This window comes from Capronia epimyces (genome assembly GCF_000585565.1).
Source record: "Capronia epimyces CBS 606.96 chromosome Unknown aczIQ-supercont1.11, whole genome shotgun sequence".
Classification (NCBI taxonomy): domain Eukaryota; kingdom Fungi; phylum Ascomycota; class Eurotiomycetes; order Chaetothyriales; family Herpotrichiellaceae; genus Capronia; species Capronia epimyces.
In genome coordinates, this window is record NW_006912914.1 from 1,057,843 (window position 1) to 1,074,596 (window position 16,754).

A 16,754-nucleotide genomic window follows, 5' to 3' on the forward strand; every position below is an offset into this window, starting at 1 on the left:
GGGGCTTAGGGGCTGCAGATCGTGACCTCAAGGCTCCTAAGGCTGCAGGGAACCAGCTCCCAGAGATGCAGCAGCCGTGGGTTTGGCTGGTGGTGGGCATGTGCCTGACGGTCTCCAAAAAGCGAAACGACGTCTACCAAGATAGTACTAGGCACCTATCTAGGTATCACCGTGGCTCCTCGGATTATTTGCCTACCTACTAGGTGCCTACCACCTAGTATCCGTCCTCCGTTGGGTCTGACAATTTTTCCACCCTCATTTCGCGTCAACCACAATTTCCATCATTTCATCTCCTCCACCAACCCGCTGTCTTCCCGCCATTCGCGTCAAGGACAATCATCCGCGCGTTTTTGGCCATCCCTCCCCCGGGGCCTTTGGTTAGCCCTCTCACAGAGCCCTCGTCGCAAACCTGAAGCAGGCGACCCTTGGCCTTCTGTCCTCTCCGCGACGATGGGATGCCTTCATTAACAGCCTACACGCCTTATGAGACGCTTGCCTTCTGCCAGTCTGTTGCCCGCCATGGCTCCGACCCAGTGGCCTTTGAGACCATCGCGAAATCTCTGAACGCAAACCAATTGATTCGCGAGAACCTCACCTACGACCATGCTCGATTAACGGCGGCCGCTCTCGAAGCATTATACCAAGATTTGCTGGTGGAAGAACGAAACGCCGATGCTCTTACGGTCAATGGCGACAATGTCAACCCGCGCAAACGAAAGCTGTCCACGTCTCCTCCTCCTGACAACAATGAGCCTGCCGAGGAGAGAGTACTGCAATCCCTGGTCGACAAGTTGTATGCTCGGTTTCGGGAGCAGACCATCAAAGAGATACGCGCGGAAGAGGAGGCTTATGCAGAAATCGAGGCCCAGATAACCGAGCTCGAGAAGAAGGTTGCAAACGAGCAACAAACGCGTGGCACTGTCGAAGAGGTCAAGGGTGAAAGCCAAACGGCTGTCCATCAAGTCGAAGGCGGTGCGCCCAGCGTCTCAGACCCTCGACCGAGTCCCGACGCAGCGGCAGCTCAGCTACATGCCAGTCTCGGTGCAAGTCGAGCTGAGCCGGTAGTGCCGACAGCAGAGGTGTCACCTACAGAGGCGACACTATCGCCTTCGTCGATTCGAAGTGGTCAACAGCGCCCTGTGGTAGCCTCGGCCTCTCCAGCACCGTCCACGCCCAGTGTCTCTTCCGCCACACAAGCAGCCGAATCCGCTCAAGCTCGAGCCTCACAGCCTCCGGGACATGCTCACCGTAGGTCTCCAGGAGGGTTCCATCGTACTCTTCCAGCACCATCGCCCCAGCGACCGAACTATGGCCCAATCAATCCGCAACATTTCCAACCTGGGCCACAGGGGCATCCGGTCCCAGTGCTGCCGGGCATGCCAGGAATGCCTCACATGCCTCCGCCGGCAGAATTTCCAGGCCAAAAACGGAGCAGTTCGTCGTCTGGTGCTGGCAGAGGGTCCCCGATCCCGATGCCGCCTCAGCAGGCCTATCCAGGCTATCCAGGCTATCCGCCACCTCCTTGGCCTCATCAAATCCCTCCACCGCACCAATATCAACCGCCATACGGAAATCCACAGTACTATGTGCAATCGCCAACTGGACGACCTGGGATCCCATACCAAACTCCCCACCACCCCGCGTACCAGGCGTATCCTCAGAGTGCACCCCTTCATTACCCGAGTCAACCACCTCCACCTCACGGTTGGCATCCTCAGCCTGGTCAGCCATACTACGGGTACCATGGATCTGCAAATGTCACGCCGGTCCCTCGCACCGATGCTAGGCGGCAGGTGTTGCGAGGCAGGTCCTCGACGCCTTGGAAGAGACGCGCGGAGGCATCGACGCGCATTCGCCAGTCGAGCCCTGTTCGACCGGAGAGAGATGTCAGCCCTCTTACAGACACTGAATCTCCTGCCCAACCCCGCAAGGTTCGGAAATCCCCCCAGAGAAAGGGTCGGAGGTCGGGCGGGAATTTGTTGTTGGCACCAGAAGCCGCAACAGCAAGAGGCAGACAGGTGGCAAGTGTTACCCCAGCCGCGGTTGCAGAGTCTACGTCTGGATCAATGGCATCCTTGACGTCAGATCCTCCTCCAGAGAAACGCAAGAGAGGGCGTCCACCTCAGAAGATCAAAGCTGAACCTCCGAGTACACCTGCCCCTGTATTTTCGGACAGTGAGCAGGCGCAGCGCACATCCAACAGATCTCAGAACGGTGCCGTGACTTGGGCGAACGACCCGATCAGGAATACCACTGCTGCTACGAAGCGCAAGCGTTCGCCCGAAAGAGACTCTGTAACTCCTAGGTTACCGTCTCCTGCCCCCGCTCAATTACCACAGCGTATCCCGCGGGACTCTTCGCTGGTCACTGTTTCAAGAAATTTTGCCAAAACCTCTCAACTTCTCCTCAGTGAAATTCTCTCGCATAAGCTCGCGGGAATATTCGCCAAACCTCTGTCAGAACGCGATGCTCCAGGTTACAAGGATCTGGTTTTCCGTCCGCAGGATCTCAAGAGCATCAAAGCCGCCATTTCGAGAGGAGGGAAGGCCGCCTTGGCCGCAATCGAAGCTCTCGATGGTGAAGATCAAAGTAACGAGGAAGCCCCTCCGAAGTCAGCGTCTTCTCCAACATCAGAGGCTCGTGAAGGCCCTGTGGGTAGTGGCTTTTACCTGGTGAAGGCTTCAGAAGACTTGGTCCCGCCTCGCGGTATCGTCAATCCTTCACAACTCGAGATGGAGTTGGTGAGAATGTTTGCCAATGCGATTATGTTCAATCCTCTCCCGAGCTCGGACCGAGGGTTCGGAAGGTCCCTTCGACTCAGGAAGGATCAGCCAGACAAACATTCAGATGGAGACACAAGCGATGACTCGGCATCAAGCGAACAAGGGACTCGCCCCGACGAAGGCGGCATCATCTCCGACACTCGAGAAATGTTTGAAGGCGTCCTCGCCCAAATTCGCAAATGGCGTGAGGATGTGGAGAGATTGGGCGCCGATGACGGCTCCAGGGCTGTGCAGCCTCCTGGGTCGTTTGGCGGACAGCATAGCAGTGCAAATGCCAGTGTCAGGCACTCTAGCGTCGGTTCAGCTTTGAATGAGGATGAAGGAGGGAGAGAAGCTTCAACGCCCGTTCCTACCACAGGTACGGCCAGAAAGAGGAGGCGAATAGCGGAAAGTTGAAAGCCTACAAATCCTAGATGGTTTGCCTCGACTGTGATCCGGATGTGGCTGTTGTACTCCCCGTGTATGTCAAGATATTCGGTAGAGCGAATGGGCTCGGGCAAAGCCCTGTTCAGACTTGCGAATGGGAGAGATGCCATTGTTTCAACAAACAACCCTCTCTAAAATCCGTTGTTTCGCCGGGTCGTTGTCAGTTGCAATGCTACTATATCAATCACTCATCATTAATCGTGTCGAATCCCATCCTCATCTATCAGATCGGATCTGTCTTGCTGGATCTCTAGGCCTGCCAGGCCAGTCACCGGTGTGGGAAGTAGTAGCAGGACTGGCAAGGCCATAAAGGAAAGAAACAGACTTCTTGACAAACCTGAGAGGATATACTCCGTACAGCAGCACAAAGGTGGATTGGGGAATGAGTATATTATCACGATGGGAATAGAGCTTCGAATATTCTTAATTGACAACAACATCAACCACCACCGCCGCCGCCGCCTCCTCCTCATCGTGTAAAAGGACAACAGCACACCGCTACCATGTATCCGTACCTTCTTTCTCAAGGGTTTCCCGGGAAGCACGGCACAGCTCGAGGTCCTCATTTTCCCACTTCTAGTGTCATTAATTTTGTGATCCTTGGCTTGGATATCATTTCTACTCGTACAATTTACAATATGGTCCAGTACTACTAGTATCTCTCAGTTTCAGTTTCAGTTTCAGCCCGAGGTCAGCCCGAAATCAGCCTTGCAAGGACTACGGGGCTTGATGGTTCTCGTCCCAGGCTGCAGTTCCTGGCCATGTTTTTATTACCGGCCTAGCGAAAACCCGCAGGCCAGTTGCACTTTGAAAATCTGCGATTGTGAAACGAGACCCATCTGATAATTAGATGATGGAGCATCCCGTCTCGCCTCGATCGCGAAATACAGTACGCAGTACTGGATACTAGATAATTAACAGGAGAAGGAGAATTGAGCCTTCAGGCTTCTAGAGACTTGGGTATGGAGTATGGAGTATGGAGCCTGCTTCTATTTATATTCTTAGGGGGCACTCGAGGCTTGGAATTGACACACCGTCGGCTTAGAGAGACCCATATCGCTTGTATGCATTGACAGCGTCGTCAAGGGAGGAAATTGGGCTGGCACCGGTCCACAAGATCGGATTCATGTTAATATTAATTAATTATGGCGAACAACTCATCCTTGGGGGTTGACCGACGACGTACTCCGTATACGGAGTACATACCTACCTATACGCAATACAAGTCATTCCACCGCATGCTGACCTCCGAGATTGGGACGGTTGTCAAACTTGCAGATCATCACCGTGTACTCGTATACCTACGGTATCCGGATAATCTGTACCAAGAGCAAAAACAATGTGTATTTGATGTGCAACTTGTCCGCGCTCCGAGCGTTCGTGATCACCAGGAGGATTCGACGTTGCGAATCCCGCAACATTCTCACTGACATGGGTGACGGTTTCAAGTGCTGGGATGATCATCCTCATCTGCAACGGACCCAGCCGTGAGTAGATCGTCGCCAGTTTTGTGCGCAACCGAGCCCAACGGGGTCGAAATGGATGGCATGAAATTGACCCTGATAGTCACCATAATGTAACCGTAGTAGCTGTGCGTTTGCGAACTTGGAACGGCCTTAGCGGAGCGCGCCTCTACGGGTAATGCCCGAATCAAGTTGGGAGCGCCGGGCACCAATATGTTCTTCCATGTGAGTCGACACTTGACCGTCATGGTTCGGTTAAGGAGCCTGTAATGGCGACTGGATACAGAGAGTGGGATGAACGACGCAAGCCAGAATCTCAGTGTCATTCTGTTGTCAAGCGACATGACTATGGTCACGTCTCAGAAAACATCACGAGTCCAAAGTCGAGATCCAGTTAGTTAGCTGATTCTCAGGGGACTGGCCTGCAGCAAGCTGCGAAGGGGTTGTCCATGACAAGCCGCTTGGAGCCCGGAGCACGAGTCTCTGCTTGCCAACGCATGAGATTAAATCGTGGCATTAAAATGATGCATGTCCTGCAGGGAAGGGTGTCATTCTTGGATACCATTGTTTGATTGGCTTGGAATTTCCAGCAACATCCTAGATTGCGAGTCTCGTGATGAGGAGGGTACAGTCCATCGCAAGCTTTCGCGCGCACTTCAACGAATAGAAACAGGAAATTATACCCTGTGACCTTCACCTCGAGAGAAATGCCCTGGATAGCGGTGTGACGAAGCGCCCGTCAGCATCAGCCGCATTCGGATTGAGAATGCTCCAGACCCTGATGAACCTCGTATTGTAGGTTTTTGAGTATTCAGCTGAAGGGACGCCCGATTCCAGGTGAGGCAGCATTACTCCACTCACCAACGGAGGTGATCGAAGTCGCATCCACCCCTGACCTTCGAGCATAATATTGCCCAAGGGGGCGGAAGAACATCTCTGATTGCATAGGTCGGTATGCAAGCACTTTGGACAGACAGCCAATGACCGACAGGCGCACATTTTTTTCTCCCACAGCCAAGTCAGACCAACGGCGACCTTCTAGCCGAGGCTTATCGTTTCGGTTTCAGCGTGAAAAAATGATGTTTGGCTGACGCATGGCTAAATCTGGGGTGCAGCTTGTCTGCTGCGCTGGTCTTATCTCCGTGCTTCAGATTGGCCAAATGTCCTCGCAAGCGAAGGGGCACGACGTCAATGGGACTCCATGATGGTCCGGTTATCGCCCTGGCGCCGTCTAGCTCCTGAAACAGGTACAGTGCTGTCATTTTGGTTATTTTGGTCCGTCTGTGGAGGGGAGGTTGAGATCGGCAGGGAGGAAGGGTGTTATGGGCGCGGCATCCTCGGAACAAGAACGTTGAGAACAGGATACTTCGACCGAGTGCGGATTGAAATCTTATCCTGTGCCGGGTTGGCTGAACATTTGCTGGGGCGCATGAGGCGGACTGGTATTTTGCAGACGACCCTTAGGTGACCCTCAGTGCTGCAAGACACTACTGGGGGGGAAGGTAGTCCGCCCAGACACAGCCAACTGTGCACGGACTCCGGGTGTGCCTGAAAGATTCTGGGAAGATGACAACAGCTGAAGAGCGGTGCCGTGTTGCAACTGGCGTTGATTTCGCCGGAGCAAGGGGATGCCCTGCCGCCTGAAGGTCTAGCGTGGGCCCAGCGGGTTGGGTCTTGGAATGCAATATTGAATACAGTGTATCAGTCATTTCAGGTCATTCTAAATTCGTTGCCCTCGGGCGCAGTCTGGTCTAACCTTGATGAGAGACAAGGGCGCGGCACCGCCGTGATTTTGCTACAATGAACAGTTCGACCTTCTAGACGCCCGGAAGAAGGTAGCACAAGATTGCCGTTTGGCCCGATTGATGAGACTAGCTGTCGTCACTCGTGTGGGGGTCTCGTTGTGTTGACTCGCAGCTTGCAGTGGCAGTGTACGATGTAGAGATGGAAGATTGGATATGGTGCTGGCCACGTATGCTGCCACGCATCTCTCGATCCCTCATTGTGGACGGAGATGCAGCTGGACGGCGCGACGCGACAGGCTGGGCGCAAAGGCGTCCTCCTAACGCGTGTCTGTCTGCAATGCGCATCTTCTGGGTTCCCGATTGTCAGCAGACTTGAATGACAACACGAGCGACAAAATCGGCCTCGTGCAGTGCCCTGAGTCAGGCGCAAGAACGTCGGGAGTCCACCACGGATGCCTTTCCTCGAATCCGGATGTGGGCTATTGAGTCGGAACGAGGTTTTGGGAAATCAGTCATGCTGTCAGCTGAAACTGTGAACCATCGACATGGCATCCGGCAGACTCCGTCAATATGAGACTGTTCTTCTATAGGAATACTAATCGCGAACCCTTTGATAGTATGTGCCTTCCTGCATGAAAAGACCGGGGAATATTACGGCCAGTGTCCGAGCGTGGAGGTCATGATACCACCTCAGTTGGAGTTCGGCAGAGCGGCTTTGTGTATGGAGGAGGGTGAGTGGGACGAAGCAGACGGATGAGAGGACATGGGCGAGTTTCGGATTGGCGAGTGCTCGAGACAAGGCATGGTTTCAACAACTGGGGCACTAGATAGAAGCCCAGAATGAAGACCGATTCGATGGCGATGGCGATGGCGAATCGAGCTGCAAGCGAGGAGAGGGCGAAGTTGGGATCGAAAGCTGGAAGAGAGCGGAAGGGGAGGATTCGCAAGATGGACCTGGAGATGGAGTCATAATTGGACATGGGTTATCGACAGGGACAGCATACCTGAAGTGACAGCTAGAGGTGACAGAACTCACGAACCAGGCACCTACCAGGGGTTCCCAAGGTTTGCTGTTGCTGTAATAATAGCAGATGTGCTCTTCTGGTAACAAGCATGCGGACGGTGATCTCTACCTCAGAGTACTCCCGTAATCCGTATCGGAGACACTCTTTCCACAGGGCTTAGGGGCTGCTTCAGAGCCCCCAACGTCAAAGATCAGCCGGTAGGTACCAAGTATTCAGTGGGTGGTGATGGGCAGGGGTAGCAAGAAAATAAAATAAGCCCAAATGGGGGCTTAGGCTTCGATGGTACGCCTAGTGGTAGCAGCTAGCCGGCGGCTTCCAAGCATGCCTGCTAGGAACGCAGGCTAGGTGATAGGTAGCTCCATGCCCAATGGTCACCCAGCGACCGCCACATCCGAGCCTTCGGAGGGCCAGGAACTTGGACGTCACCCCCCTGTCAAAATCGGCCCTTAGCCTACTACCTGATCTTTTAGCTTCCCCTTGCGTTGATTCTCACTGACAAGTGGAGGCAAAGAGAAGAAAAATACGAGTCTCGACAAGCACCAAGCAGCGGACGAACCGCTTGTCTCCCTTGGTGTTCTACTAACAAGAGTCAGTTCTCAATTGATATCCCTGGTAGGTGCCTGGGAGATATTTGATCTGCAAGTGCGGAGCGTCAGTCAACGTAGTGGTAGTGGCGGGTTAAACACCTGGCACTCATAGCGACGGGCATAATTTCCATCATCCTGGCCAAGAGCCTCTCTCGTCATTACCTGGGTATCCCGCAAATACCGTCTCCGTACACGGCCCCCTTGTCCCGGCCTTTTATTTTTCAGAAAACAGCCCGTTCCACCCTCACATCCTGCTCCTCGAACATCCTCTCCGTCCATTCCTTTCCCACTCTTGCGACCTGCATTGCAGCGCACCATTCGCTCTCTCGCCTCCACTACGACGACGACTTCAAACTACTTACTGCCACGGTTTTCCTATCAGGTTGTGCTGCGCACACGCTTTATCAACCCCCCGGCCTTTAAGCAGACAGCTGGATTGCATTCTGTCTCGTCCCTTCCTTTGTCCAAGGCCGCCTTACCCACCCCCTGCGAACGTACACCAAGCGACCACGTCGCAAGACTCCGATTACTATCACGAACCCTTGTGTGCTCTCGTCTCGCTCGAGTCCAAGTTGATCGCCTACCGTCTGACTGCATGCATCTTGCCCTCTGACCGGTTGCATATCATCCCATCACGCGAGTCTGCAAGTCGCCGTGTCTGCAAGGCCAAACGCCCTACATAGTACCACGACGTCAACACCGCCCACCCAAGCCTTGTCCTTCCGACCTTGCCACCCTGTCTGCATTGCAGCTGCACGAGAACCAACCCACCTTAGTCTTCGTTCCCGTCAGGCGCTCCAGCATGGCTGGTTTCCGGAGCTGCTGAACGTGTCGCAAGACCTCTGTACAAGATCGATCCGTTGCGGCGTCAGAACACCCTCGAAGGGATTGCATAATGAAGCCGTCAAAGCACCATACACAGAGCTGGACTCACTTCCCCCGTCAATCTCGACCATAAGGCGAACCGTGGACAACGCCAACAAAAGGTACAAGAATTCCCAGTTGTCGCCGTCGCCATGATGTCTGCTTCAGCATCGCCCTCCGTCCGGGCACTGCAGAGCCGCGACAGTTCCCCTTCACCCCGTCTCCATCCGCTGGCTCGTATGCCTTCGATACAACGGGTCAACACCGCCATTCCTCAACCGGCCTCGCTCACTCCAGCCTCCGCCAATAGCACCTCGTCTGTGTCGGTGTTTCCGAGCCCGTACATGCCATCCCTTCAGTCCTCACCACTGGTCTCTCAAGTAGGCAACCAGCATCCCCAACTCGGCAACCCTGTTCCTTTCGCGCTGCCCGAGTCCATCGTCTCGACATCCCATGCCTCCCCTCCGCCAAAGGAGCCTTCCGCGGGCTCCAAGTCTGTCGGACTGATGCGGAAACTGTCTCAAAGTGCCAAAGATGGCGTGTCTTCCACCCGACAAATCCTGCGAAGGAAAGCCTCTTCCTCGACACAGAATCGCCGCGACGAGAGTACTGGCCCCATTACCAGACGGCGGAGTGACAGCAAGACCGCAGTCACCAATGTTGTCTCCTTGGAGTCTCCTTCTTTCGACACACTCCCCTTGGACCTGCAATCAGGTTTAGGCCTCTACGACACCATGAGCATCTCCAGCGAACCGGCCACGTTCCTTGAAACGAGTCCTGAAGGACAGGCCCCTTGCGTTCCAGAGCGCCTGGTTGCAGGGTGTCTCCTGACCAAGATCACCAAGACCAAGAAGCAAGAGAAGATGTTCTTCCTCGACGTCGAGGGCTCCCGCGTCTCCTGGAGGGGCGCGGTGACCACCAAAACTTTCCACATAGATAATATCAAGAGCATCCGCATCGGTGAAGAGGCCGCCAGTTACCAGCAAGAACTCCGTGGCGAAGCTGTCGACCCGGATCTCTGCTTCACAATCAACTATACCCCTTCCGATTCCTCAAAGTCGGTCAAGACCTTGCATCTGGTGGCGCACTGTCACTCGGACTTCAAACTCTGGGTCGATACTTTGGAAAGCTTGTCCAAGCACCGGGAAGAATTGATGACCAGCATGGTCGGTTCCACCGAGCGAGAATCTGTCATGCGTGCTCACTGGGCCAGCGAGATGGCAAAACGTCCGGCCAGGCAGGATAGTGACAAGCCCGACGGCCTCGACCTGCCTGCGATCCAGTCCTTGTGTCGGAAGCTTCACATTCATGCTCCTGAGAAGGAGTTGCAAGAGCACTTCAATTCCGCCGATGTCGACAGATCGGGCCTCCTCTCGTACGACCAGTTCAAGGGATTCCTCCGACGGCTCCGTGAACGAGTCGACATCAAGAACATCTTCAACGAGTTGAAGGATCCGCATTCCAAAGGCTTGACAAGGTCCCAGTTCGTGTCCTTCATCGAACAGGTTCAGGGGGTCAGCATTGCCCGACTCTCTGATTCAAGCGTCTGGGAAGAGAAACTCAATCATCTCGTAGAGATCTCGTTTCCCTCAGACCCAGCTCTCCACGCCTCTGGTCTGGTCGATTCTAATGCTTTTGCCTCGTTCATCATGTCGAAAGACTGCCACATCTATGCGCTACCCCAAGAGCCGAAGCCGCAGTTTGATCGTCCTCTCAACGAGTACTTCATCTCCAGCTCTCACAACACCTACCTGACGGGCTGGCAGGTGGGAGGGACCTCTTCGGCGGAAGCCTACATCACTGCCCTACGTCATGGCTGCCGATGCATTGAAATCGACTGCTGGAATGGCCAGGATGGAAATCCTAGGGTGACACACGGCCGCACGAGGACCACCGCTGTTTTGTTCTCCGACTGCATCAATGCCATCCAACGATGCGCCTTTGATGTCTCGCCATATCCGTTGATCATCTCCCTGGAAGTCCACTGTGATGCAGAGCAGCAAGCCAAGATGGTGCGGATTATGGTGGACGTCTTTGGCGATCGACTTTTGCTCCATCCTCTGCCCGGCTCCACGACGAAATTGCCGTCACCGGAACAGCTCAAGCAAAAAATCCTGATCAAGGTCAAGTCAACTGAGCTGCACGCGGATCTTGAGGCTTCTTGCCCGGCTGGATCCGGGCAGCGAGACCGCAGTGCCAGCTCTCCTCACCGGGGTGGCTTCCCGTCGGCAAACTGCAGTGCACCCAGCTCGACCGCCATCAGCAGCCCTACCCTCGTCACACCTCCGGAGACCATATACTCTCCGACCGACCGGTCAGTCACGGCCACAAGTGCCAGCAGTGGCGACGATGAAAGCGACGTCCCCGCCACTTCACTCTCACCTGTCGATAGCCAGCGCCGACCTCCCAAATTGAGCAAGGTTGGACCCTACCTTGCCGCGCTCGGTGTATACATGAAGGGGTACAGCCTACGTGAAGCGAAGGACCTCAAATTTCAGCAATACAACCACATCTTCTCCCTCAATGAGAACCGCGCCATTGAGCTGTGTCACTCTGCCGAGGATAAAGCCCTGTTCGAGGACCACAACCTCCACTACATGTGCCGGGTCTATCCCAGGAACCTGCGTTTCCAGTCCTCCAACTTTGACCCCAACACCTTTTGGAGGCGAGGCGTTCAGATGGTGGCCTTGAACTGGCAGACCTTTGACGCACATATGCAGATGAACCAGGCCATGTTCGCCGCCGGCACAGACGCGTATGGATATGTCTTGAAGCCCGATTATCTTCGGAAGCCTCGGACCAAGCCTGGTGACTTCGAGCACAGGGTGAAGTTGCCGCGCTACAAGACCAAGTTCTCTGTCCAAATTATCTCAGCACAGCAGCTACCACGGGCTGCGAACATGAGCAAAGACACCCCTTTGAACCCATTCATCGAGGTTCAAATGTTCAGCGCCGAGGACAGAGCTCGCGGCATAGCCAATGGCACGGGTGGCAAGGAGACCTATTCAAATGGATACCATGGCATTGGTTCCCCATATCGGCGACAGACGGAGATCCGCTTTGGCAACGGCTACAACCCTCAGTTCGGTGAAACCATTGAGCTGTCGTTGGAGACAAAGTACCCCGAACTTGTCTTCGTCCGCTTCATTGTTTTCAACTCGGACGACGGCAGACAAAACGGGAAAGGGATCCGACAGCTTGCCGCCTTCACCGCCAAACTCGACAGCTTGCAGAAAGGGTATCGCCATCTACCTCTGTACAACGGCTACGGCGAGGAGTTCATCTTCTCTACTCTGTTTTGCAAAATCGTCAAGCAAGAACCCAAGCTTATGCCTTGGTCCCTGCAAGATGTCAACGAAAGGCCCTCGAGGGCCAACATGTTCCGAGGTATCCTATCCCGTGGGCTCTCAGGTGACCGTGGTAGAGAGCATGGTTCCAGCGTCGAAGAGCAGCGCACGGCTCGGCAGGCCACCCTGAATCTGGAGATTGTGGAGAGGGTTGCCAGACGATGAGGCCTACAAAGGTGTATATGCCTAAGCATGGTTCTGTATCAACCATTGGCGTGGGCGTTTGATTTTCGACAAGATACCCGAAAAGCATACCTATATGACCTGATGACATATTAGTAGACTTGCTGTCTGGCAACGGACATGTTTTGCTTGTTGGTAACAATGTCTTGCGCGGAGGGAGCTTGTAACAACCGCTTACTTTTTCTTTCATATGTACGAGTATTTAGAATTGACAAGGCGGCTTCATGTTGGAATATCAATCATTTTCAAACTTCGGCCTATACTAGTATGGACGGTTATGCTGAGGATGGAAATTGAATGTTACTGGGTGAGAAAAGTCATTTTGTCTGATTCTCTGCCTGTTCTTGTGCCGTCATCCAACAATTATATATTCAAGTTCACCGCTTTGGGGCTCAGCTCTTGGCTGCAGCAGCACAACCTAGTACGCCGTACGTGGGTAGCAATCCACCCGCCGCCTGACAAGCTCGAGGTTGCCCCAGCGTGGCTGTGTTCATGGAGCCTTGGGCACTGGGGACATCTTGACAATAATGATGCTGTTGCTGCTGTCTTCCACCTTGTGACGTCTGGCCTGCGTCGTACTTTACAGGAGTCCGTGCATCTTAACCACGGGCCGGCTGATCACGATGCAGTTTATCGAGAGCTACCTTTCGAACAATCAGGGGTTCCAACTTGACATCGTCGGTCAGTACAGCCTCCGTCAGATTGGGGTAGATTGCTGACGAGAATCGCCGTCACAGGTTTCCTCGCCATTCTCGGAGAAGGCTCCGTCGAGACGATCGCGCAGGTTGCCACTCTAAGCTATCTCATCTTTCTTCCTCGCCTTATTCCTGCGCCCCAGATCTTCATCAGACCGTCGCGACCTGAGAAACTCGAAACGACCGCCAATGCTAAAGTGATCGGAGTCCATTCAGGCAACACGGGTGAAGACATACACCATGTTGCCCACGCCTTGCACCGTGGAGACAAGTTGATTCCCAATACCGTCAGTTGCGTGCGGATCAAGGAGAATAACAAGGCTCGTCCGTCAATCAAGCGGTTTGGTCCGCTGGCCATGCTGGCCTTTCTTGGATTCGCCATGAGTGCCGCCCTGTTGGGGCTTTCCATATATTACGAAGATGGGTGAGTGGAGAGACGTGTATCATCTGCTCTGACGCTGAAATCATCTCCGTCAGTATGTCGTTGTTGGCAACACTCCTTCTCTCCACCCTGAGTACGATCACGGGCATTGCCAACAAATGGACACCCACACCTAACGATCCGAAACCCGACCCTCATTCGCCTGCCGGAGACGTTGTCATTAAATATCCGCAAGGGGCCTTCATCGTTGTGAGCTGCGAAGAACGGACTGCTCGGTATCTTTATTTCAACCCAAGCGAGCGTTGCATTTACACTGTCAAAAGCACGGCAATCTATAGAGTACTCTCATTGTTCTCGACCCTACTGCTCATGGGTGGAGTCATTTCTCTGGCCAACGCAAGGATTGAGACGCAGACCGCCTTCGCGGGATCATACATGTTGATCAACATTTTTTACTGGATTGGCGCGGCCTTGCCTCCTGCCCAACACTGGGATCTCTCTCGACTGGAGGTTGAACACATCGAAATTGCGGGAGGATCTCCACCGCGGAAAGCAAAGATCGACAACTACTCGCCAACCTACACCGAAGCCCTGTGGAAAGCCATTGCCGTCACGGGGACCAGTAACTGGGTGAAGGAGGCTGGCTGGGCTCCCAAGACTCCTGCTTGGAGTGACTGGCTCAACGAGGCGGAAGAAGCCGCGCTACAAGAACCCATGCAGGTGAGCAGCAAGAAGATGGAAAACGGCCAGAAAGTGGAAGTGTGGACGATCCGTAACTGGGACAGCAGAAATGCTCTTTCCACCCTGCTCCGGACCAACACAGACAGATTCCAGGGCAAAAGATGAGGATTGGCCGCTGTCCTTGGATAGGAGAGGGAACTGGCACAATTTCACGGGAGTCGGCGATCGCTGCGGTGGCGACGGGCTCATGAAGGAATGAACAAATGACTGATGAATTGACGATGAAATCATGCATGAAAAGATATAGATACCTCTATCTGAACGAAGGTGAACGGCTACAGAATAGATCTCTTCCAATAATGACTGTTTTCCATGATGTTCAACTTGCCAGTGAGGGGACCCACCCACTTCTTCAACATCGGCTTGAGAAATCTTGGCGCGCACACTGCGGTCGAACAGCTTGACCTCCCTCTAACGAACCCAACTGTCGTCTCTTCTCACCAGGTCAACTGTCAAGTCGAGTCGATTTCAATCACTCGGAACCCGGACACGACATTGAGACTGCGCGTCTCTACTCCCCACGACAAGATGTACGAGAGAGTCCTTGCATGTTGCTGCGGAATTGGGTCTGCAGCGCAAAATGCTGATTCGAGGATTTTACAGACAACCAGGTCAATCTTGACGACTTGAGAATTCGAGACCGGCACCATGCCTTTCACCAAGCTGTGAGTCCCCCTTGATCTCCTGCCGAATCCGTTCGTGGTCTAATCGCATCTCCAGTGTCAAGAACTCTCCCTACTTCTCCAGATTCCAGACCAAGTACAAGCGCAGAAGAGCGGGAAAGGTACGAGGGCTGCAGCAATGTGCAATTTGAATACTCACAGTCTACAGACCGACTACTATGCCCGAAAGCGACTGGTGACCCAGGCAAAGAACAAGTACAATGCACCCAAGTACCGGCTCGTCGTCCGCTTCACCAACCGCGACATCATCACCCAATTGGTCACTGCCGAACTCACCGGCGACAAGGTCTTCGTTGCGGCCTACGCCCATGAGCTCAAGAGATATGGTATCCAGAACGGTCTGACCAACTGGTCTGCCGCATACGCCACCGGCCTTTTGCTCGCTCGACGCGCACTCAAGAAGCTCGGCCTGGATGAAGACTTCACCGGTGTCGAAGAGGCGGATGGTGAATTCAAGCTTACCGAAGCTGCCGAGGGTGAGGATGGCGAGGAGCGTCGCCCATTCAAGGCCTTCCTCGATGTTGGTCTTCACCGAACTTCCACCGGTGCCCGTGTCTTCGGTGCACTGAAGGGTGCCTCTGATGGCGGTCTTTACATCCCTCACAACGAGAAGCGTTTCCCCGGCTACGACCCAGAGAGCAAGGAACTCGATGCCGAACTCCTTCGCAAGTACATCTTCGGGGGCCACGTCGCAGAATACATGGAGACTCTCGCCGATGATGACGAGGAACGTTACAAGTCTCAGTTCTCCAAGTACATTGAGAACGACATCGAGGCTGATGGTCTTGAGGAGCTCTACTCAGAAGCCCACGCCGCCATCCGAGAAGACCCATTCAAGAAAGACGAAGATGAAGGCGACAAGAAGACCAAGGAGGAATGGAAGGCCGAGGGCAAGAAGTACAAGGTCGGCAAGTTATCCAAGGAGGAGAAGAGCAAGAGAATCGAGGAGAAGATCGCCGCTCTTGCTTCTTGAGATCATTCTCGAATCGCCCGAGGGAGTTTATTGGGGTGGGGGGAGGGGATTTCAAACATGTTTCCTGTCGTGAATGAAGCATGATGCAGGCGTGCTCAACCAGAGAAAGGGGGTTTGCACAGCGTCTGCGTTAGACGATGGGTCCAAAAAGTGCAATGCATGTTCAACGAGTCAGATCAATGATTTTTTCCTATCCTGTCCACCCAGAGTGGATGATAGTACTGCTGATTTCGACTCTGACATAAGATGCTGACCTGATAATCGCCCTATTCACCGTGTAAGGCTAGTAATTAGTGGTCCATGGCTTCCTGTCACTCACAGGTGAGTCAGCGCAAGGTGAGGCTGAACAAGCTGTGGGAAGTATATTCAATAGTCCAGTGTATCCTCACTGTGGCGATTGACCGCCTATTGGCTTCCGTTCCGAACAATGACCGCAGAGTACCGGCCACCCGGAGAAATCAATGATGGAATCCCACCGATAATTCCGCTCAGGCCTGGGGATACAGAGCTCGTCCATCGTACCCGGCCCGCAGACCTTAAACTCAGCTAATTACCGGCCCAAGCCAGACCCTAGGAGAAGGTGGCAGACCCCGCCGAGGCCAACCCAGGAAATCCGGCCACCAGCTTCAAGTTCGAATTGTCCATCTCTTCCAAATCCCACCTGGGCTCAGTCTGGATGGAGCGATTGTAGAACTGTGATCCTTCTCGTCATTTCTTGTCGTCTTCCGGTGGTTGCCGGATTGAGCAGGCAGCATGGCGGGCACCGGCGCAGGCGGTATTCTCGATGTAGACTGGCTGCTACATGGCAAGAAGGGTGCGCTCATGTTCAATTGCATATACCTGTTCTCACGGCCGGG

General features: G+C 54.0%; 4 protein-coding genes across 4 annotated transcripts; all 4 read left to right on the plus strand.

Annotated features, from left to right (window-relative positions):
• Nucleotides 1-455: 455 nt before the first annotated feature.
• A1O3_10440 (uncharacterized protein) lies at nucleotides 456-3,179 on the plus strand (the record flags this gene model as incomplete). The annotated part of the gene is made up of 1 exon (XM_007740530.1): nucleotides 456-3,179. The coding sequence occupies one exon, from the start codon at nucleotides 456-458 to the stop codon at nucleotides 3,177-3,179; it is 2,724 nt and encodes a 907-aa protein (XP_007738720.1).
• A 5,869-nt stretch (nucleotides 3,180-9,048) lies between these two features.
• A1O3_10441 (uncharacterized protein) lies at nucleotides 9,049-12,405 on the plus strand (the record flags this gene model as incomplete). The annotated part of the gene is made up of 1 exon (XM_007740531.1): nucleotides 9,049-12,405. The coding sequence occupies one exon, from the start codon at nucleotides 9,049-9,051 to the stop codon at nucleotides 12,403-12,405; it is 3,357 nt and encodes a 1,118-aa protein (XP_007738721.1).
• Nucleotides 12,406-13,046: 641 nt separating this feature from the next.
• On the plus strand, nucleotides 13,047-14,346 carry A1O3_10442 (uncharacterized protein; the record flags this gene model as incomplete). The annotated part of the gene is made up of 3 exons (XM_007740532.1): nucleotides 13,047-13,104; nucleotides 13,161-13,542; nucleotides 13,596-14,346. 3 exons carry the CDS (start codon nucleotides 13,047-13,049, stop codon nucleotides 14,344-14,346), a joined length of 1,191 nt encoding a protein of 396 aa, XP_007738722.1.
• Nucleotides 14,347-14,889: 543 nt separating this feature from the next.
• A1O3_10443 (60S ribosomal protein L5) lies at nucleotides 14,890-15,897 on the plus strand (the record flags this gene model as incomplete). The annotated part of the gene is made up of 3 exons (XM_007740533.1): nucleotides 14,890-14,906; nucleotides 14,962-15,025; nucleotides 15,073-15,897. The coding sequence occupies 3 exons, from the start codon at nucleotides 14,890-14,892 to the stop codon at nucleotides 15,895-15,897; spliced, it is 906 nt and encodes a 301-aa protein (XP_007738723.1).
• Nucleotides 15,898-16,754: the final 857 nt, after the last annotated feature.